General features: G+C 42.5%; 1 protein-coding gene across 1 annotated transcript in view; it reads left to right on the forward strand.

Moving 5' to 3' along the window:
- Positions 1–26,437, forward strand: part of epha6 (eph receptor A6) — a 249,428-nt gene that overhangs the window by 210,104 nt on the left and 12,887 nt on the right. The window contains exons 8-11 of the mRNA XM_046366591.1: positions 11,892–12,179; positions 15,473–15,581; positions 24,340–24,410; positions 26,140–26,268. Of these exons, the coding sequence (XP_046222547.1) occupies positions 11,892–12,179; positions 15,473–15,581; positions 24,340–24,410; positions 26,140–26,268 (597 nt within the window). The remainder of the gene's footprint in view (positions 1–11,891; positions 12,180–15,472; positions 15,582–24,339; positions 24,411–26,139; positions 26,269–26,437) is intronic.

Genomic DNA, 26,437 nt, shown 5'->3' on the forward strand with positions numbered 1-26,437 from the left:
ACTTTACTGTTACAGTCTACAGACACTTTACTGTTACAGTCTACAGACACTTTACTGTTAGTTTACAGACACTTTAGTCTACAGACACTTTACAGTCTACAGACACTTTACAGTTAGTCTACAGACACTTTACAGTTAGTCTACAGACACTTTACAGTCTGCAGACACTTTGCTGTTACTGTCTACAGACATTTTACTGTTAGTCCACATACACTTTACTGTTACAGTCTACAGACACTACTGTTAGTCTACAGACACTTTCCTGGTAGTCTACAGACATTTTACTGTTAGTCCACAGAGACTTTACTGTTACAGTCTACAGACACTTTACTGTTACAGTCTACAGAAACCTTACAGTTACAGTCTACAGACACTTTACTGTTACAGTCTACATACACTTTACTGTTAGTCTACATACACTTTACTGTTACAGTCTACATATACTTTACTGTTACAGTCTACATACACTTTACTGTTACAGTCTACATATACTTTACTGTTACAGTCTACAGACACTTTACTGTTACAGTCTACAGTCTCCCAACTGTTACAGTTTACATACACTTTACTATTACAGTCTACATATACTTTACTGTTACAGTCTACATACACTTTACTGTTACAGTCTACATACACTTTACTGTTACAGTCTACATATACTTTACTGTTACAGTCTACAGACACTTTAATGTTACAGTCTACAGACACTTTACTGTTACAGTCTACATACATTTTACTGTTACAGTCTACATATACTTTACTGTTACAGTCTACAGACACTTTACTGTTACAGTCTACAGACACTTTACTGTTACAGTCTACATATACTTTACTGTTACAGTCTACATATACTTTACTGTTACAGTCTACAGACACTTTACTGTCAGTCTACAGTCTCCCAACTGTTACAGTCTACAGACACTTTACTGTTACAGTCTACATATACTTTACTGTTACAGTCTACAGACACTTTACTGTTACAGTCTACAGACACTTTACTGTTACAGTCTACAGTCTCCCAACTGTTACAGTCTACATACACTTTACTGTTACAGTCTACAGACACTTTACTGTTACAGTCTACATATACTTTACTGTTACAGTCTACATATACTTTACTGTTACAGTCTACAGACACTTTAATGTTAGTCTACAGTCTCCCAACTGTTACAGTCTACATACACTATACTGTTAAGTTCTACAGACACTTTACTGTTACAGTCTACATATACTTTACTGTTATAGTCTACAGACACTTTACTGTTACAGTCTACAGACACTTTACTGTTACAGTCTCCCAACTGTTACAGTCTACATACACTTTACTGTTACAGTCTACACTCTCCCAACTGTTACAGTCTACATACACTTTACTGTTACAGTCTACAGTCTCCCAACTGTTACAGTCTACATATACTTTACTGTTACAGTCTACATACACTTTACTGTTACAGTCTACAGACACTTTACTGTTACAGTCTACAGACACTTTACTGTTACAGTCTACATACACTTTACAGTTACAGTCTGCAGACACTTTACTGGTAGTCTACATACACTTTACTGTTACAGTCCACAGAAACTTTACAGTTACATACACTTTACAGCTACAATCTGCAGACACTTTACTGTTACCGTCTACAGAGACTTTACTGTTAGTCTACATACACTTTACTGTTACAGTCTACAGACACTTTACAGTTAGTCTACAGACACTTTACAGTTAGTCTACAGACACTTTAATGTTACAGTCTACAGTCTCCCAACTGTTACAGTCTACAGACACTTTACTGTTACAGTCTACAGTCTCCCAACTGTTACAGTCTACATACACTTTACTGTTACAGTCTACATATACTTTACTGTTACAGTCTACAGACACTTTACTGTTACAGTCTACAGACACTTTACTGTTACAGTCTACAGACACTTTACTGTTACAGTCTACAGACACTTTACTGTTACAGTCTCCCAACTGTTACAGTCTACATACACTTTACTGTTACAGTCTACACTCTCCCAACTGTTAGTCTACATACACTTTACTGTTACAGTCTACAGTCTCCCAACTGTTACAGTCTACATACACTTTACTGTTACAGTCTACATACACTTTACTGTTACAGTCTACAGACACTTTACTGTTACAGTCTACATACACTTTACAGTTACAGTCTGCAGACACTTTACTGTTAGTCTACATACACTTTACAGTTACAGTCTGCAGACACTTTACTGTTAGTCTACATACACTTTACTGTTACAGTCCACAGAAACTTTACAGTTACATACACTTTACAGTTACAGTCTGCAGACACTTTACAGTTACAGTCTACAGTCTCCCAACTGTTACAGTCTACATACACTTTACTGTTAGTCTACATACACTTTACTGTTACAGTCTACATATACTTTACTGTTATAGTCTACATACACTTTACTGTTACAGTCTACATATACTTTACTGTTACAGTCTACAGACACTTTACTGTTACAGTCTACAGTCTCCCAACTGTTACAGTCTACATACACTTTACTGTTACAGTCTACATATACTTTACTGTTACAGTCTACAGACACTTTACTGTTACAGTCTACAGACACTTTACTGTTACAGTCTACATACACTTTACTGTTACAGTCTACAGACACTTTACTGTTACAGTCTGCATACACTTTACTGTTACAGTCTACAGACACTTTACTGTTACAGTCTACAGACACTTTACTGTTACAGTCTACATATACTTTACTGTTACAGTCTACTTATACTTTACTGTTACAGTCTACAGACACTTTACTGTTACAGTCTACATACACTTTACTGTTAATCTACAGACACTTTACTGTTACAGTCTACAGACACTTTACTGTTAGTCTACAGACACTTTACTGTTAGTCTACAGACACTTTAGTTAGTCTACAGACACTTTACTGTTAATCTAGATACACTTTACTGTTACAGTCTACAGACACTTTACTGTTACAGTCTACAGACTCTACTGTTAGTCTACAGACACTTTTCTGGTAGTCTACAGACATTTTACTGTTAGTCCACATACACTTTACTGTTACAGTCTACAGACACATTACTGTTAATCTAGATACACTTTACTGTTAATCTACAGACACTTTACTGTTACAGTCTACAGACACTACTGTTGGTCTACAGACACTTTTCTGGCAGTCTACAGACACTTTACTGTTACAGTCTACATACACTTTACTGTTACAGTCTGCAGACACTTTACTGTTACAGTCTACAGACACTTTACTGTTACAGTCTACAGACACTTTACTGTTAATCTAGATACACTTTACTGTTACAGTCTACAGACACTTTACTGTTACAGTCTACAGAGACTTTACTGTTAGTCTACATACACTTTACTGTTACAGTCTACAGACACTTTACAGTTAGTCTACAGACACTTTACTGTTAGTCTACAGACACATTACTGTTAATCTAGATACACTTTACTGTTAATCTACAGACACTTTACTGTTACAGTCTACAGACACTTTACTGTTACAGTCTACAGACACTTTACTGTTACAGTCTACAGACACTTTAACAGTAAAGTGTCTGTAGAACGTAACAGTAAAGTGTCTGTAGACTAACAGTAAAGTGTCTGTAGACTAACAGTAAAGTGTCTGTAGACTAACAGTAAAGTGTCTGTAGACTGTAACAGTAAAGTGTATCTAGATTAACAGTAAAGTGTCTGTAGAAGGTAACAGTAATCTAGATACACTTTACTGTTACAGTCTACAGACACTTTACTGTTACCTTCTACAGACACGTTACTGTTAATCTAGATACATTTTACTGTTAATCTACAGACACTTTACTGTTACAGTCTACAGACACTTTACTGTTAATCTAGATACACTCTACTGTTACCGTCTACAGACACTTTACTGTTACTGTCTACAGACACTTTACTGTTACAGACACTACTGTTAGTCCACATACACTTTACTGTTACCGTCTACAGACACTTTACTGTTAGTCTACAGACACTTTACTGTTAGTCTACAGACACTTTACAGTTACAGTCTACAGACACTTTACAGTTACAGTCTACAGATACTTTACTGTTAGTCTACAGACACTTTACAGATACAGTCTACAGACACTTTACTGTTACAGACACTACTGTTAGTCCACATACACTTTACTGTTACAGTCTACAGACACTTTACTGTTACAGTCTACAGACACTTTACTGTTAATCTAGATACATTTTACTGTTAATCTACAGACACTTTACTGTTACAGTCTACAGACACATTACTGTTACAGTCTACAGACACTTTACTGTTACAGTCTACAGACACTTTACTGTTAATCTAGATACACTTTACTGTTACCGTCTACAGACACTTTACTGTTAGTCTACAGACACTTTACTGTTAGTCTACAGACACTTTACAGTTACAGTCTACAGACACTTTACAGTTACAGTCTACAGATACTTTACTGTTAGTCTACAGACACTTTACAGATACAGTCTACAGACACTTTACTGGTACGGTCTACAAACACTTTACAGATACAGTCTACAGACACTTTACAGATACAGTCTACAGACACTTTACTGTTACCTTCTACAGACACGTTACTGTTAATCTAGATACATTTTACTGTTAATCTACAGACACTTTACTGTTACAGTCTACAGACACTTTACTGTTAATCTAGATACACTCTACTGTTACCGTCTACAGACACTTTACTGTTACTGTCTACAGACACTTTACTGTTACAGACACTACTGTTAGTCCACATACACTTTACTGTTACCGTCTACAGACACTTTACTGTTACACAGGGTGCCTGTGTTTACGCCACATGTCCAACACTGTCTACAGACTACCCACTATGCAGTGGTGTTGAGCTCAGTTGTCAATGAGGTCAGAGGCTCCCGAGATGCCAGGTCAGGTTTGGTTGGGTTTATAAGACTGTGGTGGGAGGTGATCTTGCCTAAGGGAGACTCACACACTAACACACTATATGCTGTACACACACACCACACACTCTCAGAACGGTCTTAATGATTACTTAAGGGCCCACTGGAACTTACATCCTGTATGAATAAAGGTAATTTACTCTCTCAGCTCCCTAGAGCAACTCATAACGCATCATAAACAAATATAAGTGAAGGAAGAGATCAGCGATTGGTGTGTGTGTGTCCTTCAAAAGGTGATCTCTCTCATATTCCTTCCTGAGTAGAATCTAAAACATCATCATGGCAGGGTAGCAACAAAACAATCAGACATGTTGACATGTCCTTGTCTACTAGTTATTGTTTTTCTCAAACATGTTTTCATAAACCACATTAGTCTTCTTTCTTCCTTTTTTTCTCCCTCTTCTCCCTCTTCTCCCTCCCTTAGTAACCTAGCATTCTCATATCGTTTAAGCGTGTTAAAGCATCAATATAGAAGCCATTGATTTTCTAAACTGTTAATGGAGGCCTTGGGGCCAGGCAAGCTCATTAAAACCATACAGATGTCAAGCTGCTGTAATGAGACTACATTAGTTTACTGGGAGCTTAACTACACTAGACTGGAAAATCCATCCGTCGCTTCCATTCTAATTGACCGATAATTCTAATGGGTTTCCAGTCCTCCTCCTCCGAGAGAGAGATGTACTGTGCACTGGGGGTTTTGATATAAATGCTATAGGGTATAATCCTTAGAAGGAATGCTATGAGAGAAATGCTTCTCTCTTCAGTTCCACCGTCATTTGAAGACCTGTTCAGAGTTGCATTGCACATTAATTTCAATAAGAAAATTCAATAAGCACAATTTTGCCGTATCCCCCTAACAGTTTTGGGGTATGAATATGTATTTTGGCTGTTTCTGGTATAAAATTACAATGAATATTCTGGCTAATATTATACAGTTTACACTCATAAATATGTAAGATCTTAATTTGAGCCAGTTTGCTACAGCAGGAAAATAATCCTCCAGCAACAAGAAATTTGAATTTTTGTGTGGGTAAAAATGAATCTACATTTTTGTAGGGGTTGATACATTTTTTGTAAGGGAAATCAAGTCTGAAAAGTGGAAATAAAAAAACTTCAGAAGCCTTTTTAAACCTCAAATACACTACATGTTGTACATTTCCTGTTGCAGGAAAGTTCTCCTACAACACGGTGATCAAATTAAGATCCTACATATGTATTGAGAGCTGAAGGTGAGAGTTCGATTTTTTTCAGGGTTGTTTTCTACAGTGTATCTGCCAACTCTCTACTGGGCACCGTACCCTGCCATGAGTATACCAGTGTGTCTCGGCTTAACTCTCCTAAACCAAAGTTGTGTGTGTTACATGTTGCTCTGCAACAGTAGGAGTGGGATTGTAATCATGCAGGCTGGGGAGATTGTATTTATGAAGTTTTTATTGTTCCCATCAGAGGCCAATATACTAGCAGCAGATGCTGCCCTCCTAACTGAGCTAGATGCTACAGCAGTTACACTCGGCACAGTGTCTGTGTGTGAGGACTAGTGTTGTCACCTTACCAACATTTGACTAATGACACGATACCAGGCCAAGTATCACGATACCAAGGGTGGAAAATTCAGTGGCCTAGCTTCCTGTTCGCCCTGTCTGTCGGACGCTTGTTCCCATTTTCTAAACATTATGCTCATAAGCTACACAAAAAAAACTGTCACTGATAGTCATACTTCTACTCAATACAACACATATTAAATTTAACTTCACGTTGTTCGCTGTATAATAGAATGCTGCATAGAATGTCTGATTTGCTCATATTTGCAAAGGCCTGTGATTTGGCTGGAGGGATGGGAGGAAGGAGTGTACATGCATAATGATCTGCATGTCATTGTGTCAGTTAGGGGAAAACACTGCATGAAACATATTCTAATCTTCAGAAACAGAATGTAAAGAGCACCAGAAAGTGAAAGACACTGAACAAAAATAAAGTGCATTTGGAAAGCATTCAGACCCATCGACTTTTACCACGTTGTTGCATTATAGCCTTATTCAAAAATGGATTCAATCCTTTTCCCCCTCATCAATCTACACACAATACTCTGTAATGACAAAGCAAAAGCAAATACATAAGTATTCAGACCCTTTCCTCAGTACTTTGTTGAAGCACCTTTGGCAGCAATTACAACCTCGAGTCCTCTTGGGTATGACATTACAAGCTTGGCACACCTGTATTTGGAGAGTTTATCCCATTCTTCTCTGCAGATCCTCTCAAGCTCTGTCAGTTTGGATGGGGAGCGTTTCTGCACAGCTATATTCAGGTCTCTACAGAGCTATTCGATCGGGTTCAAGTCCGGGCTTTGGCTGGGCCACTCAAGGACATTCGGAGACTTGTCCCGAAGCCACTCCTGCGTTATCTTGGCTGTGTGCTTAGGGTCATTGTCCTGTTGGAAGGTGAACCTTCACCCCAGTCTGAGTTCTTCAGCGCTTTGGTGCTGGTTTTCATCAAGGATTTCTCTGTATTTTGGTCCGTTCAGCTTTCCCTCGATCCTGACTAGTCTCCCATTCCCTACCTCTGAAAAACATCGCCACAGCATGATGCTGCCACCACCATGCTTCACCGTAGAGATGGTGTCAGGTTTCCTCCAGACGTGACTCTTGGCATTCAGGCCTAAGAGTTCAATTTTGGTTTCATCAGACCAGAGAATCTTGTTTCTCATGGTCTGAGAGTCCTTTAGGTGCCTTTTGGCAAACTCCAAGCTGGCCTTCCGTCTGCCCACTCTACCATAAAGCCCTGATTGGTGGAGTTCTGCAGAGATGGTTGTCCTTCTGGAAGGTTCTCCCATCTGTACAGAAGAACTCTGGAGCTCTGTCAGATTGACGATCGGGTTCTTGGTCATCTCCCTGACCATGACCCTTCTCCCCCGATTGCTCGGTTTGGCAGTTTGATGGCCACTGTGTTCTTGTGGAGCTTCAATTCTGTAGAAATTTCTCATTACCCTTCCCCAGATCTGTGCCTCGACACAATCCTTTTTCGGACCTCTACAGACAATTCCTTCGACCTCATGACTTGGTTTTTGATCTGACATGCACTGTGGGACCTTATATAGACAGGTTTGTGCCTTTCCACATTATGTCCAATCAATTGAATCTACCACAGGTGGACTCCAGTCAAGTTGTAGAAACATCCCAAACATGCTCAATGGGTGACATGTCTGGTGAGCATGCAGGCCATGGAAGAACTAGTACATTTTCAGCTTCCAGGAATTGTGTACAGATCCTTACGACATGGTCGCTGTGCATTATCATGCTGAAACATGAGGTGATGGAGGCAGATGAATTGCAGGACAATGGGCCTCAGGATCTCGTCATGGTATCTCTGTGCATTCAAATTGCCATCGATAAAATGCAATTGTGTTCATTGTCCATGGTTTATGCCTGCCCATACCATAACCCCACAGCTATCATAGGACACTCTGTTCACAATGTTGACATCAGCAAACCGCTTGTTCACACGACACCATACACGCTGTCTGCCATAAACCCAGTACAGTTGAAACTGGGATTCATCCAGCGTGCCAGTGTCCATGGAAAGTGAGCATTTGTCCACTGAAGTCTGTTACAGTCAGGCCAAGACCCTGGTGAAGACGATGAGCATGCAGATGAGCTTCCCAGAGACGGTTTCTGACAGTTTGTGCAGAAATTCTTCATTTGTACAAACCCACAGTTTCATCAGCTGCCATGGTGGCTGGTCTAACAATCCTGGAGGTGAAGAAGCCAGATGTGGAGGTCCTGGGCTAATGTGGTTACACTTGGTCTGAGGTTGTGAGGCCGGTTAGACGTACTGCCAAATTCTCTTAAATGATGTTGGAGGCGGACTTATGGTAGAAACATCTACATTCAATTCTCTGGCAACAGCTCTGGTGGAAATACCTGCAGTCAGTATGCCAATTGCTCCCTCAAAACTTGACACATCTGTAGCATTGTGTTGTGTGACAAAACTGCACATTATTATGGTGGCCTTTTATTGTCCCCAGCACAAGGTGCATTTATTCAGCTTCTTGATATTCCACACCTGTTTATCTTGGCAAAGGCTAAATGCTCAGTAACAGTGATGTAAACACATTTGTGCACAACATTTGAGGGAAATACGCTTTTTGTGTGTATGGAACATTTCTGGGATCTTTTATTCCAGCTCATGAAACCTACACTTTACATGTTGCATTGATATTTTTGTTCATATAGTTATGTCTATATGAATCCTACCTTTTTAAGTACATCTCATGAGTAGCAGACCCTTTTCCTGTGCCATTCAAATGTGCCTAAACCAAATGTCAAGTTACCAGGTTGTTAGCTAGCTAGGTAACATGACTGAACCACGTTGTTTGTTATCAAACTAATAATTAGCCAGCTGGGAATAGTTTAAAACGGCCCATGACTTGGTTTGTGAAATTCTATCAAATCCACTCCAAATCGCACAGGAAGAAAAACAGGCTCCAGTTATAGGAGTGATATTTTAGCCGTTTGAGCCGTCTTAGCTGTAAAGCTGCAAGTATACCTGTGTTTTTCCTCTTTGCCACAGCTGCATGACAGTGAACTTGCAAACAAACGCCTCAGACTGGCCTGTGCTCTTTGTTATATCTGGGATGGAATGATATACAATGTATCAACCTGGCTCACTCTGTGCACTGCTCCAATGTAACAACAGAAGACTGATCAGGGTCTCCATCCTCGCTCGCAATCAAGGCTAAATTCTATTTAACAACTGACAGAGGAATAGATGTGCATGAGGAGCGGATGGAGAGAAGCAGGTAAGTGAGGGCTGGTATGGGATACGGTTGGCTGATTAACAGCTGCCACACCTGATATGTGCTTAGTTAAATAAAGGGGAAATAAAAATACATACATGAAAGTGAAGTGGATATTATTGGACCCATTCAATAAAAATGTACTAAACCTCTAAACATTTGATAAAAGGCGCGGTACGGTATACCGTGCAACACTAGTGTGGACAGGGTCATCTGCTCTCTTAGATGTTATTTATCTACAGGTTTGTGGGTGATAACACCCCATTGAGATGAATGGGGTATTTCAAGGGACAAAAATAACAACATACACACACAAGTACAAACGCACACATAACACAACATTAATGATGTGACATGTAGCCTACTATGTAAAGTAATGTGTAGCCTAATAAGTTGTCAGCTTTGTGTATGTGTTTCTGTCGATGTTATGATAATTATTTTGTGTGTGTGTGTGTGTGTGTGTGTGTGTGTGTGTGTGTGTGTGTGTGTGTGTGTGTGTGTGTGTGTGTGTGTGTGTGTGTGTGTGTGTGTGTGTGTGTGTGTGTGTGTGTGTGTGTGTGTGTGTGTGTGTGTGTGTGTGAGAGAAAATGAAGTGACCTTTCAGTTTACTCATTATGCAAAATAAATCAGCTAATTTCAATTGGCCATGATATTATGTTGTTGTTCAATTTTGGCTTACATTTGGGAAGCCTTACTAGCCTGAAAGGCTATTATGTTCTTCATTATTAAGAACAAACCAAGCATTGAAATAGATCAGGAGGCAGAATTAGTTTAAGCTCACAGCACTAAACTGCCTGCTGGAAATGCAGCCTCGACGCGAAGGTGATATGACTGTAGGAAACGGATGGAGCTGAAATAAACAGAGGAGTTTTAATCATCACACTGTGGGTTAGTTCACTTTTGAGAAGAGTTTGTAATTCTCATAATAGTGTTTCTTGTCCTGTTTTCCTTTACTGATATTTACTTGTCATTTTTCAGGCCCACATTCCTGTATTGAGTCATTTTGTGCCCGCATGGTAATGTAAGACAAATGTGGGCGATAGCATGCTATTAAGGCCTACCTGACACTACTTGTTTATAAATGGGGAGAGTATATTCCACTGGCTTTCCGCCACATAGGGTATCTAAATCAGTTTGTTTCATCTTTTGGGATGAGAAGGAGGGGACAAGGTGTGTATGGTATTCTATGTCAAGTCAGGGCTGACTAAAGCCACTTAACGTGTCTTTCTTCTAATGATTGATGATTACTCTCTGCTCCTTTTTTCCAATAAATCCTGCACCTATTTGAAATCTCCTTGCCGTCATAACCTACCCCCTACCTTGGCCGTTACACAGTACAGTTTGACATCCCTAAAAAGAAAGTGTTCACCATCTATTTTGAAAGGTTTTAATAACAGCGGTATTTATGTAGATAAATCTTAGCGAACTGTTTACCATGTTGAGTTAATAGGATATTAATTAGTGAGAGGCTGATATCACCTGCCGGTGGCTGTAGTCAAGCCCTGGGACAATATTTACTCAGCACTAATGTAATCAACACACGACTAATATGATTTATAACAACACAGCTAACTAACCGAATCTCCCAGGTAGACCTGTTGTCACTGGAGGATCCACAGACGCTAGTATGACCGTAAAACCCCTAATATTTGATATTAAGATAATTGGATGCTCTTATCTCTAGGAAAGCAAAGCCTTTCCTGTAAAAGGATGAAGCATATAATCAGAAGCTGGTGTCAGCCTTCCATCACTACTCAGACTAAATGGAAAGATGGCACCAACAGAGAGAGCTGCCTCGCTTCTAGTTCTTAGGAAACTTTGCAGTATTTTGTTTTTTATGTAGTATTCCTTACATCGTTTTAGCCCAGAATTATTTGGGGACGTACAGTATATTTATATATTCTTAATTCCATTCCTTACTTAGATTTGTGTGTATTGGGTATTAAGTTGTGGAATTGTTGGGAATTACTTGTTAGATATAGATGCACTTGTTGGAACTAGAAGCACAATAATTTCCGCTACACCCACAATAACATCTGCTAAACACGTGTATGTGACCAATAAAATTTGATTTGATGTTAGTAGTTGAACACCTGACCTCTAATATTCTCTCTGATTGTTCCCTCCAGGTCCCTTTATGGTGGGCATGCTGAAGAAGGACTGGGCATCTCAGAACAGCATTGCCCTGTCGTGGCTGGAGCCAGAACAGATCTCCCTCCTGGTGGTCGACTATGAGGTCAAGTACTACGAGAAGGAACATGAGGAGTTGAGCTACTCGTCGACGCGGACCAAATCCCCCAGTGTGGTCATCACAGGGTTAAAGCCCTCCACCTGCTACGTCTTCAGCCTGAGAACACGCACCTCCGCTGGACACAGCGCCTACAGCCCCAAATACGAGTATGAGACCACGGACGACAGTGAGTACCTCATACTGCCCTCTCTGTCTGTTTCATGACCCCTAACACTTAACCCTAGATGTAATCAATGAAAAGATAAATATATGAACTTGCCAATGTGCTCGTGATGTTGTTTTGTATTTATATTGCCTTTTCGAGATGCTTTACAGCTGACATTGAAGTTGACAGAGTGTACTGATGTATAGGGTGTACAGATGAGTCATTGATCGCTCATGCACTTTTCTACCTGTATTTATTGTCTGTATATGTCCTTTTCTATGCTTTATTGTGTGTTTTTATGTATACACAGAACCACAACCAAAGTGTTCCCACGGGGATAATAAAGCCATGCTGAATACTAACATACAGACCTGTGTTTGTGGTTCTGTCCTATATACTTGGTCAGTTCTTAAAGGGGTTATTTTTTACTGTACCAGGGTTTTTATCTTAGAGGTGCCAGAACTCAAGCAGTAGAAATATAGAGGTGTAGGTTCTCTATACTGGTCGGTCAGCACCAGTCCACTCCAACCACTGATCTGGCCTCAGTGGTGTCTCCTATCTCCTCCTCCTCTCCTCCTCTTTCCCCCCTCATCTATCCAGCTGAAGAGCTTTCTTTATCTAGTGGATCAGACAGTCCTGGCCTGCCTTTGTTCTGCCCTTTAATCAAGGAGAAAATACCCTCTCCCTCCCTCCCCTCCTTACCTCCCTCCCTTCTCTCCCCTGTATCCTTCCCTTTCTGCTTGTCCCCGGCCTCTCCATACCTGTTCTGCCTCTCCTCCTATCTAACCTCTTCCTTCCCCATCTGCAGTGCCTTCTGAAAGTATTCAGACACTGACTTTTTCCACATGTTGTTACGTGACAGCCTTATTCTAAAATGGATGAAATAAATAAAACATCTTCATCAATCTACACACACACACCACCCCATAATGAAAAGCAAAAACAGGTTTTTAGAAATGTTTTCTAATTTATAAAAAATTAAAACAGAAATACTTTATTTACATAAGTATTCAGGCCTTTTGCTTTGACACGCGAAATTGAGCTCAGATGCATCCTGTTTATATTGATAATGCTTGATATTTTTACAACTTAATTGGTGTCCATCTGTGGTAAATTCAATTGATTGGACATGATTTGGAAAGGCACACACCTTTCTATATAAGGTCCCACAGTTGACAGTGTATGTCCGAGCAAAAACCAAGCCATGAGGTCAAAGGAATTGTCCGTAGAGCGCCAAGACAGGATTGTGTCGAGGCACAGATCTGGAGAAGGGTACCAAAAAATGTCCGCAGCATTGAAGGTCCCCAAGAACACAGTGGCCTCCATCATTCTTAAATGGAAGAAGTCTGGAACCTCTAAGACTCAGCCTAGAGCTAGCCGCCCGGACAAACTGAGCAATCGGGGGAGAAGGGCCTTGGTCAGGGAGGTGTCCAAGAACCCGATGGTCACTCTGACAGCGCTCTAGAGTTGGGAGAACGTTCCAGAAGGACAACCATCTCTGCAGCACTCCACCAATCAGGGCTTTATGGTAGAGTTGCCAGACAGAAGCCACTCCTCAATAAAAGGCACATGACAGCCCGCTTGGAGTTTGCCAAAAGGCACCTAAAAACTCTCACCATGAGAAACAAGGTTATCTGGTCTGATGAAACTATGATTGAATTCTTTGGCCTGAATTCCAAGCATCAGGTCTGGAAGAAACATGGCACCATTCCTACGTTGAAGTATGGTGGTGGCAGCATTATGCTGTGGGGATGTTGTTCAGCAGCAGGGACTGGGAGACCAGTCAGGATCGAGGGAAAGATGAACGGAGCAATGTACAGAGATCCTTGATGAAAACCTGATCAAGAGAGTTCAGGACCTCAGTCTAGGGCGAAGGTTCATCAGGTTCAACAGGACAACGACCCTAAGCACACAGCCAAGATAACACAGAAGTGACTTTGGGACAAGTCTCTGAATGTCCTTGAGTGGCCCAGCCAGAGCTCGGACTTCAACCTGAAAAAACCTCTCTGGAGAGACCTGGAAATAGCTGTGCAGCGACGCTCCCCGTCCAAACTGACAGAGCTTGAGAGGATCTGCAGAGAAGAATGGGAGAAGCTTCACAAATACAGGAGTGCCAAGTTTGTAGTGTCATACCCAAGAGGACTCAAGGCTGTAATCGCTGCCAAAGGTGCTTCAACAAAGTACTGAGTAAAGGGTCTGAATACCTATGTGAATGTGTTATTTCCGGGGTAAAAAGAAAATTGTTACATTTTCTAAAAAACAGTTTTTGCTTTGTCATTATGGGGTATTGTGTGTAGATTGATGAGGGAAAAAGTGTTTAATACATTTTAGAAAAAGGCTGTAACGTAACAAAATGTGGAAAAACTCAAGTGGTCTTGAGTACTTTCCAAAGGCATGACAGTCATGACAGCCCTTTAGATTCAACCCTTTCACACACATCCACACAAACACACAGGCCTCGGTCTCATTAGCGTCAATCCGGCCCGACTGCTTAGTTAGGCTTCAGAGTGTATGTGAACTCCTGGTCAGGAGAACCGTCCTGTGAAGTCATCTACCCCTCTGATCAGCTGTGTTCCTCTCTCCCCGTCTGACTGGCAATTATCTCTGTCCAGACCCCAGCTACATATACACTCTCGCACACACACACATTCCGAACTTCACACATTTACATTACAAGCGTACACACACACACGTACAAACACATTGGCACCGATCCTCACACATCCATACTTGCGGGCACACAAATGCTGTCACGTCTGGGTTGGGGGCTACTCATCCTGATCTCCAATTCACATTCATTAAGTGTAACATTTTGTAGAAATACATTTTGCTAATAGCAATCATCTTTCAATTATGTGGCATTCGTTAGCCCTGTGAAGAAACAGAGAGAAGGGAAAATAATGAATATCAAATGTGGCTAATTTTGGCAAATGATCAGAGACTAAATCACAATTTCATGAATGAATAATATTAATGAAATGGCACCAAGCATATGAATGATTCCTTTTAAAATAGAATGGTTGTCTTTCAGACCAAGAGTTCATCAATCTCTCCATATTCATTTCAAATTAATTAATACTAACAATATCAATTATTACTAATAAAAGTGCTTTTCTCTCCTCAGTCTGATTTGATAAAGATGTTTTAAAAGTGGTATAGTTATTGTCTTCTGACTTTCTTCTGACTTAATCATGTGAATGTATCTTGTTTTTGTGATGTCATCTCTCTTCCAGTGATATGGCTGTATGTCTATACTGTAAATCACTTAATAAGTCCAGATAATAATCAATCAATTGTTTGTCCCTTCCCCGTAGCGTCGGACATGGCGTCAGACCAGGGTCAGGTGTTGGTGATCGTCACGGCAGCCGTGGGAGGCTTCACTCTCCTCATCATCCTCACCCTCTTCTTCCTCATCACCGGACGGTAAAACACACACACACATACACACACACACACACACTTAGGTTCTTGGGAGATGTCCCAAGGGACTAGTAGGTCAGCACTACAGACAGGACTGCTGCAGCACCATGGACAGCACTAAAGGTGTCTTCAGGAGCATTGACAGGGCTATAGGGTAGTTCAGCACCATGGACAGCACTAAATGTGTCTTCAGGAGCATTGACAGGGCTATAGGGTAGTTCAGCACCATGGACAGCACTAAAGGTGTCTTCAGGAGCATTGACAGGGCTGTAGGATGGTTCAGCACCATAGACAGCACCAGAAAGGAAAAGGCGACGGGAGAGGGATAACTTGGCCAAAAATCTGTCTTCTCGAGCAGGTGGCGTTGTTCCGTTTCTTTTTTTATATACAGTAGAGGTCAATGAGAGAGTGTCGAATTTGGTCAGCAAAAAATGTAATGACTTATTTGCTACGTAGGTTTATTTGATTAAATACATTTTTTGAAGTGCTTAGGTTGCTACGAGTGTACTGATATAAGTAGGACACATGACATCTCGGCAAATTTGAGAAAAAGCACTTTATATCGAAGTTGTCTTGAGATGCCTATGCATACAGTATTCATGACATGAGGCTAGTAGCATAGCATCTCTCTCCATTGAATGCAGGCGGTTGACATCAACACCCCTCATCAAATATTCAAGTATTAAAATAACAAGATGTAGTAGTCTTCAGTAGCACTGACAGGGCTGTAGGAAAGTTCAGCACCACAGTACTCTGGACAGCTCCCTCTGTACTGAGAGGCCTACATACAGTAATACAATGGCATTTCACACTTCATTTTAAAAAGTTTGAAAAGTACCCAAAGAACAATTAAAAGTAGGATGTGATGAAACCTTTGAGATGACCTTCCAGTCTATGTAGGTGTTAAGTGTGTTCTGAAAAGCTTTCTGAATAAGGGAGTGAATTTAGATAAGTAGCATTAAACAGGAACCAGTTGAACCAGGACTGCTAAATGACTTAAATGTAATGTAATGACTGTCCCTCAATCCTCGTGTGTGTATCTGTGTATGTATGGGTGACCGTCCGGCCTGTGTAGGGGTGGGCCTATCTCTGTACTCTAAACCCACACTGCTGCTCTTCACTTCTACTTCAGGGTTATCTTTCAACACTCATCCCTTTCTTTCCTCACTCTCTGATCCCTCTCTGTCCTCTCATCATTCTGTCTATGCTCCTCTCTCTTTCGTCTCTTTGCACTTTCTCCTCTCATCCTCTCCTCATTCTCTCCTCTTTTATCAGTGGAAACACTGGCTTCAGCATGTAGTAATGACTCAGTGGATATTAGAGTAGAGAGTAGGTTGAATTACATTGACTTTCAGATTAAAGCTCCGGGCAGGGTTTGATATTGAAAGGTGTGTGTGTGTGTGTGTGTGTGTGTGTGTGTGTGTGTGTGTGTGTGTGTGTGTGTGTGTGTGTGTGTGTGTGTGTGTGTGTGTGTGTGTGTGTGTGTGTGTGTGTGTGTGTGTGTGTGTGTGTGTGTGTGTGTGTGTGTGTGTGTTTGTGAATATCCTAGAATAGCCTTTAAAGCCACAGCACTATCCTTTACACCCTTTTTTGAGAACCTTTGAAAAATAGTTTGTCTGTCTGTGTGTGCGTTCAGTCTTTGTGTGTTTTCAAAGCCAGTGATTCAGTGATAGTGGTGCTAGACAGGTCTGATAAAGGAGCTTTAATCAACACACTGACCCCATCACTGGCGGGGCTACAGTCAATAGACAAATCCACCTCTTCTCTCATCTAAAGAGATGAGACGAGTATCCAAGATGGTTTTTGTTTTTGTCCCGTGTAAATTTTTGTATACATTTCAATATATTTCAATCTCTTTTTTTCAATTTTCGGATTAAATATACCTTCCTGCAACCCGCCTCACCCATTGTGGTACGGATCTGCTATTTTTTAGACCTTATAACTGGAACCTCCATCAGCAGCTAGCCAGCTAATTAGCTACTAGCTATTTAGTCATTGTTAGCCACTTCTAGCAGTCTTTACCATTTAGCTCAGACACCAGCCGCTTTAGCCCTGATAGCCCGGATAATACCTGCCAGTCTGCACAGCGCGATATGGAAAAGCATATCTGACAGATTTTTTCCATTTCTGGATTCCTGCCGCATGCTCTGGACCATCACACTGGATCATCGCAGCTAACTAGCTGCTACCGAGTGACTATTGTGGCTAACGCAATAGTGCCGTCAGTAGAGGATGCCTGGTCCCATTAGTAGAGGATGCCTGGTCACGTCAGTAGAGGATGCCTGGTCCCGTCAGTAGAGGATGCCTGGTCCCGTCAGTAGAGGATGCCTGGTCCCGTCAGTAGAGGATGCCTGGTCCCGTCAGTAGAGGATGCCTGGTCCCGTCAGTAGAGGATGCCTGGTCCCGTCAGTAGAGGATGCCTGGTCCCGTCAGTAGAGGATGCCCGGTCCCGTCAGTAGAGGATGCCTGGTTGTTCTTTAATAGTGCTTTCCTCACCATCTTAAATAGGCATGCCCCTTTCAGAAAATGTAGAACTAAGAACAGCCCTTGGTTCACTCCAGACTTGACTGCCCTTGACCAGCACAAAAACATCCTGTGGCGCACTGCACTAGCATCGAATAGTCCCCGCGATATTCAACTTTTCAGGGAAGTCAGGAACCAATATACACAGTCAGTTAGGAAAGCAAAGGCTAGCTTTTTCAAACAGAAATCTGCATACTGCGGCACTATTTGGGGCACTGTAAAGTCCATGGAGAATAAGAGCACCTCCTCCCAGCTGCCCACTGTACTGATAGAGCTGCAAAATCTGGATTTCTACAAATCAGCTGGGCTAGACAATCTGGACCCTCTCTTCCTAAAAATTTTACGCTGCCATTGTTGCAACCCCTATTACTAGTCTGTTCAACCTCTCTTTCCTATAGTCTGAGATTCCTAAAGATTGGAAAGTGGCCGCGGTCATCCCCCACTTCAAAGCGGGAGACACTTGACCCAAACTGTTACAGACCTATATCCATCCTGCCCTGCCTTTCTAAAGTTTTCAAAAGCCAAGTGAACAAACAGATAACCGACCATTTCTAATCCGATCTGGTCACGGGTGCACATCAGCCTCGCTCAAGGTCCTAAACGATATCATAACCACCGATAAAAGACAGTACTATGCAGCCATCTTAATTGACCTGGCCAAGGCTTTCGACTCTGTCAATCACCGTATTCTTATCGGCAGACTCAACACAATTGTTTCTGAAATGACTGCCTCGCCTGGTTCACCAACTACTTCTCAGATAGAGTTCAGTGTGTCAAATCCGAGGGCCTGTTTTCCTGTTTTCTGTATATGTCAATTATGTCACTCTTGCTGCGGGTGACTCTTTGATCCACCTCGACGCAGATGGCACCATTCTGTATACATCTGGCCCTTCTTTGGACACTGTGTTAACAAACCTCCAGGCGAGCTTCAATGCCATACAACACTCCTTCTGTGGCCTCCAACTGCTCTTAAATGCAAGTAAAACTAGATGCATGCTCTTCAACCATCGCTGCCCGCACCCGCCCTCCCGACTAGCATCACAACTCTGGACGGTTCTGACTTAGAATATATGGACAACTACAAATACCTATGTGTCTGGCTAGACTGTAAACTCTCCTTCCAGACTCATATTAAGCATCTCCAATCCAAAATTAAATCTAGAATTGGCTTCCTATTTCGCAACAAAGCCTCCTTCACTCAAGCTGCCAAACATACGCTCGTAAAACTGACTATCCTACCGATCCTTGACTTCGGCAATGTAATTTACAAAATAGCCTCCAACACTCTACTCAGCAATTGGATGCAGTATATCACAGTGCCATCCGTTTTGTCACCAAAGCCCCATATACTACCCACCACTGTGACCTGTATTTTCTCTGTGCTGGTCCTTGCGACAAATTTGTCGCCAAACCCACTGGCTCCAGGTCATCTAAACTCAGCAAAAAAAGAATGTCCTCTCACTGTCAACTGCATTTATTTTCAGAAAACTTAACATGTGTAAATATTTGTATGAACAACAAGACTCAACAACTGAGACATAAACTGAACAAGTTCCACAGACATGTAATGAACATAAATGGAATAATGTTTCCCTGAACAAAGGGGGTTCAAAATCAAAAGTAACATTCAGTATCTGGTGTGGCCACCAGCTGCATTAAGTACCGCAGTGCATCTCCTCCACATGGATTGCACCAGATTTGCCAGTGCTTGCTGTGAGATGTTACCCCACTCTTCCTCCAAGGCACTTTCAAGTTCCCAGACATTTCTGCGGGGAATTGAGATCGGATTGAGATCCGGGCTCTTCGCTGGCCATGGCAGAACACTGACATTATTGTCTTGCATGAAATCATGCACAGAACTAGCAGTATGGCTGGTGGCATTGTCAGGCTAGAGGGTCATGTCAAGATGAGCCTGCAGGAAGGGTAACACATGACGGAGGACGATGTCACAGACCACCGCCACAGACCATGACGGACACTCCACCTGCAGGGACTCTGGGCATCTTTCTTTTGGTGTTTTTCAGAGTCAGTAGAAAGACCTATTTAGTGTCCTAAGTTTTCATAACTGTGACCTTAATTGCCGACTGTCTTAAGCTGTTAGTGTCTTATCGACCGTTCCACAGGTGCATGTTCATTAATTGTTTATGGATCATTGAACAAGCATGGGAAACAGTGTTTAAACCCTTTACAATGAAGATCTGTGAAGTTATTTGGATTTTTACAAATGATCTTTGAAAGACAGGGTTCTGAAAAAAGTTTATACTTTTTTGCTAGGTAAAGCCCTGCCTTATCTCAGCTCACTGGTCACCATAGCAACACCCACCCATAGCACGCGCTACAGCAGGTATATTTTACTGGTCATCCCCAAAGCCAACACCTACTTTGGCCGCCTTTCCTTCCAGTTCTCTGCTGCCAATGACTGGAACGAATTGCAAAAAATCACTGAAGTTGGAGACTTATATCTCCCTCACTAACTTTAAGCATCAGCTGTCAGAGCAGCTTACCGATCGCTGCAGCTGTTCACAGCCCATCTGTAAATAGCCCATCCAAACAACTACCTACCTCATCCCATATTTGTTTTTGTTTTTCTGCTCTTTTGCACACCAGTATTTCTATTTGCACATCCTCATCTATCACTCCAATGTTAATTGCTAAATTGTAATTACTTCGCCACTATGGCCTATTTATTGCCTTACCTCCTTACTTAATTTGCACACACAGAAAACTGATTTTTCTAATGTGTTATTGACTGTACATTTGTTTATCCCATGTGTAACTCTGTGTTGTTGTTTTTGTCGCACTGCTTTAGCTTGGCCAGGTCACAGCTGTAAATGAGAACTTGTTCTCAACTGGCCACCTGGTTAAATAAAGGTGTTCTCAACTAGCCTACCTGGTTAAATAAAGGTGTTCTCAACTAGCCTACCTGGTTAAATAAAGGTGTTCTCAACTAGCCTACCTGGTTAAATAAAGGTGTTCTCAACTGGCCTACCTGGTTAAATAAAGGTGTTCTCAACTGGCTACCTGGTTAAATAAAGGTGTTCTCAACTGGCCTACCTGGTTAAATAAAGGTGTTCTCAACTGGCCTACCTGGTTAAATAAAGGTGTTCTCAACTGGCCTACCTGGTTAAATAAAGGTGTTCTCAACTGGCTACCTGGTTAAATAAAGGTGTTCTCAACTGGCCTACCTGGTTAAATAAAGGTGTTCTCAACTGGCCTACCTGGTTAAATAAAGGTGTTCTCAACTGGCTACCTGGTTAAATAAAGGTGTTCTCAACTGGCCTACCTGGTTAAATAAAGGTGTTCTCAACTGGCCTACCTGGTTAAATAAAGGTGTTCTCAACTGGCTACCTGGTTAAATAAAGGTGTTCTCAACTGGCCTACCTGGTTAAATAAAGGTGTTCTCAACTAGCCTACCTGGTTAAATAAAGGTGTTCTCAACTGGCCTACCTGGTTAAATAAAGGTGTTATCAACTAGCCTACCTGGTTAAATAAAAGTGTTCTCAACTAGCCTACCTGGTTAAATAAAGGTGTTCTCAACTGGCCTACCTGGTTAAATAAAGGTGTTCTCAACTAGCCTACCTGGTTAAATAAAGGTGTTCTCAACTAGCCTACCTGGTTAAATAAAGGTGTTCTCAACTAGCCTACCTGGTTAAATAAAGGTGTTCTCAACTAGCCTACCTGGTTAAATAAAGGTGTTCTCAACTAGCCTACCTGGTTAAATAAAGGTGTTCTCAACTAGCCTACCTGGTTAAATAAAGGTGTTCTCAACTAGCCTACCTGGTTAAATAAAGGTGTTCTCAACTAGCCTACCTGGTTAAATAAAGGTGTTCTCAACTAGCCTACCTGGTTAAATAAAGGTGTTCTCAACTAGCCTACCTGGTTAAATAAAGGTGTTCTCAACTGGCCTACCTGGTTAAATAAAGGTGTTCTCAACTGGCTACCTGGTTAAATAAAGGTGTTCTCAACTGGCCTACCTGGTTAAATAAAGGTGTTCTCAACTAGCCTACCTGGTTAAATAAAGGTGTTCTCAACTGGCCTACCTGGTTAAATAAAGGTGTTCTCAACTGGCCTACCTGGTTAAATAAAGGTGTTCTCAACTAGCCTACCTGGTTAAATAAAGGTGTTCTCAACTGGCTACCTGGTTAAATAAAGGTGAAATAAAAAAAATACAAATCTTGTCTCTTACTCATCTCGTCTCCACTCTTCTTCCTCCTCTTCTCTTCTTTCCTCCTCTTCTCTCCTCTCTTCTCCCCTCCTCTTCTCCCCCTCTCCTCTCCTCCTCTATCTCTGCTGTGATTTCTTCTCTGCCAATGTCCAGGCCTCAGACCTCACAGCAGGATCCCAACCTGGCAACCCACAGATATCCAGCACTTTGATAGTCCCTCTGATCTGGCAATCTGGATCTGGTTGGGCTTGCCTCTATGGAGAAACCATGGTCACTCACACACACACACACACACACACACACACACACACACACACACACACACACACACACACACACACACACACACACACACACACACACACACACACACACACACACACACACACACACACACACACACACACACAAACACTCAGGCTTGTGTACTCCCACACTGACCCCTCCTCTCTCAGTAATGAGTGCTCTGATTGCTTTGCCCTCTGTCTAAATCCAATCAGCATCATTTAAACCTTCTTAATGTCAAAGTTGTGGACAATGGAGAACTTTCACTTTTCAGCCAAGACCCCTGTCTATTTCTAAAGACTGCAATCACTGTCCCCCTCTCTGTCCTCCTTTCTGTCCCTCCTCTCTTCTCCTCAAAACTGTCTAACCTAGCCCCTGATTCTCTCTTCTCCTCTCCTATTCTTAGCTCGCCTCTGAACTAAGCCATCCTGTTGGACTAAATATACCACACACATACCTCTGTGTGTCTGTCTATGTGTCTGTGTCTGTCTGTATGTGTGTGTCTGTATGTGTGTCTGCGTGTGTCTGTATGCGTGTCTGTGTCTGTCTGTATGTGTGTCTGTGTCTGTCTGTATGTGTGTGTCTATGTGTGTGTCTGTGTGTATTTGTGCTGATATGATTATTACATGTGAAATGGCTCATGGAGGGGGCTGTAACCTCCCTCTCTTACTCTCTGTTTCTCTCGCTCTTTTATGTAGTTATCAGACTGGTGCCAGCACTAACTCACCTCTTCTGTCTCTATCACTTTCTCTCTCTACCCATCCTCCTCTCCCAGCCTGCCTAGGGGCATGGCAGCCACAGCTACACCCTCTGTGTCTGTTAATAGTCTACTTAATTATCTAATCACCACTATAGATCAACCGTACCTCTCTCTCTGCCTGTCTCTCTCTCTCTCCCTGTCTCTCTCTCTCCCTGTCTCTCTCTCTCCCTGTCTCTCCCTCTCCCTGTCTCTCCCCCTCCCTGTCTCTCTCTCTCCCTGCCTCTCTCTCTCCCTGTCTCTCCCCCTCCCTGTCTCTCTCTCTCCCTGTCTCTCTCTCTCCCTTTCTCTCCCCCTCCCCATCTCTCTCTCTCCCTGTCTCTCCCCCTCCCTGTCTCCTGTAGATCTGTAGACGAGATGTTAATTACTTCCTGTTCCTCCAGCATGATAAAGCTAATGAAGTTGACTGGCTGGAGTGTGAACCTGTGATCCTCTTCACACAGTGTGTGTGTGTGTGTGTGTGTGTGTGTGTGTGTGTGTGTGTGTGTGTGTGTGTGTGTGTGTGTGTGTGTGTGTGTGTGTGTGTGTGTGTGTGTGTGTGTGTGTGTGTGTGTGTGTGTGTGTGTGTGTGTGTGTGTGTGTGTGTGTGTGTGTGTGTGTGTGAGAGAGGATGGGCTCTTCTAGAGAGCAGTGTCTAAGTGTGTGGTGAGAGTGAGTGTATGAGGAGCAGTGGTCAATCAAACACACATCCAAACACATCCAAAGTCACACAAACACATTCCAAGTCACACACAAACACATTCCAAGTGTACACACACATAAACACCCAAACACATTCCAAGTCTCTCACACACGCAAACACATTTAAAAGTCACACACACCCAAACACATTCCATGTTACACATGACTGCTCTGGTGAAAGTGCAAATAGAAATGTGTTGATCCAAGTTTCTCAGAGAAAATGTTCTCCAACAAGACCACTAGATATAACACTCTGTTTGGTTTAGTAGTTCATCTCTCTGGACAAGGTGAACTCCTTCAGCATCTGGTGTTCCTTGTTGTAAAGGACAACGTGTCATTGTGTCTCCCAGGTGTCAGTGGTACATCAAATCCAAGATGAGCTCAGACGACAAGAGGAGGACCAACTATCAGAACGGACATGGTAGGACTTCTGTTTCTACTCTCCTTCTCTACTCGTCTTTCTCTCTGCCTCTCTCTTTCTGACTCACATCACTTCACACCCAATTTGACCAATTCAGGTGAACAGACGCATTTCATTTGATTATTTCCGCCTCCTGTGAGTGTTTTGTTGAAAGATAAATGGCTAAACTGTGGCGAGACTCAAAGCTTAAAAATAAAATTCCCACAGTAACACTGTACCATATTGAGCTTCTCTGTCCATTTCATGCTAAAGAGAACTATCCTGGAAAGAAACAGTGTGTGGACAATTTGCATACAATCAATTCTAACCATGTCTGCCATTCTCAAGCCTCCATTAGTTTAGATGTAAATGTGGATGAAGTGTGTCCCTAACCCCTGGCCGTAGCAGACTTTAAGAGATTGGTAACACCCTCTCTCAGTTTTACAACACAGACAGAGGGGGAGAGGGAGAGGAGGGATGTCAGTGATACATTGCCAACTTTAAACAAATCCACAGAACAAAACATTCTGAAACACCCCCACCTCCCTCGCTCCCTCCCTCCTTCGCTCTCTCTCCATCTCTCTCCCCCTCCATGCTCTCCTGCTCGCTCCTTCGCTCTCTCTCCATCTCTCTCCCCCTCCATGCTCTCCTGCTCGCTCCCTCCCTCCTTCGCTCTCTCTCCATCTCTCTCCCCCTCCATCCTCTCCTGCTCGCTCCCTCCTCCGCTCTCTCTCCATCTCTCTCCCCCTCCATCCTCTCCTGCTCGCTCCCTCCCTCCTTCGCTCTCTCTCCATCTCTCTCCCCCTCCATCCTCTCCTGCTCGCTCCCTCCCTCCTTCGCTCTCTCTCCATCTCTCTCCCCCTCCATCCTCTCCTGCTCGCTCCCTCCCTCCTTCGCTCTCTCTCCATCTCTCTCCCCCTCCATCCTCTCCTGCTCGCTCCCTCCCTCCTTCGCTCTCTCTCCATCTCTCTCCCCCTCCATCCTCTCCTGCTCGCTCCCTCCCTCCTTCACTCTCTCTCCATCTCTCTCCCCCTCCATCCTCTCCTGCTCGCTTCCTCTTCAGAATCCATTTCAAGTCATCTGTGTCTTACCTTTTGGCTGAATCTAGTTATAGCTCTGCCTCTCCTCTACCTCTCTCTGTGTTTCTCTCTGTCTCTCTTTTCCCCACATCCACTGTGTTTTATCTCTGAGATGAGCGAGAGGGGGAGAAAGGAACAGAGGGAAATGACTCAGAAGGAGATAGGATATAGGAAGGGGGCATTGGTAGAGGAACAGACAGACAGACAGCAAGATGAGTTCTGAGAGAGAGAGTCCAGCTGACAGGGCCTCTTACTGCCCTGTGTGTCTGTCCCCTCTCTCTCTCGGACAACAGATAGGCTTGACTCCATACAGACTGTCTCTGTGTTTCAGAGCTATCCTTGTCCTCATCAGTGGAGGACAGAGAGGACACTCTCTCTTCTCATCCTCCTTCTCTCCTCTCTCCTCCTCTTTCTCTGTTCTTTCCTGTGTATTCCTCCTCTCTCTCCACTGATATCTTGACTTATCGCTCTGACCTTCAGAGTTGTGTTTCATCCAGAAGTGGATGTTTGAGGTTGATTGTGTCTTCAGGCTGATGCTGGAGCTCTGTTTTGCATGACCATTGATTGTTCTGTTTGGAGATGGAGACTAGAGGTTATTAACAAAGACGAGGCATAAAACAGCAGGTAGCAAAGTTACCAAAGGCAGAACCCAGTCTCTCCTCTCTTCTCAGCCCTCCCGTACCCAGGGGTAAAGACCTATGTAGATCCGGACACCTATGAGGATCCTACTCAGGCTGTCCATGAGTTTGCCAAAGAGATTGACCCAACCCGGATCCGCATAGAAAGAGTCATCGGAGCAGGTGGGTACTCTATCCTCAATTATCCATTCAATTCGTCAAGCTTCATTGGCATGGAAAGACCAAGGTAAATTTTGGCAACAATATATATATATATTCAGTACTCATTACAGAAGCTCCTTTAGATTTGCACAGTATGCTCTATATATATACCGTAGTGGATGTGAGAAGA

The sequence above is a fragment of the Oncorhynchus gorbuscha genome, linkage group LG01, assembly GCF_021184085.1.
Source record: "Oncorhynchus gorbuscha isolate QuinsamMale2020 ecotype Even-year linkage group LG01, OgorEven_v1.0, whole genome shotgun sequence".
Taxonomy (NCBI): Eukaryota; Metazoa; Chordata; class Actinopteri; order Salmoniformes; family Salmonidae; genus Oncorhynchus; species Oncorhynchus gorbuscha.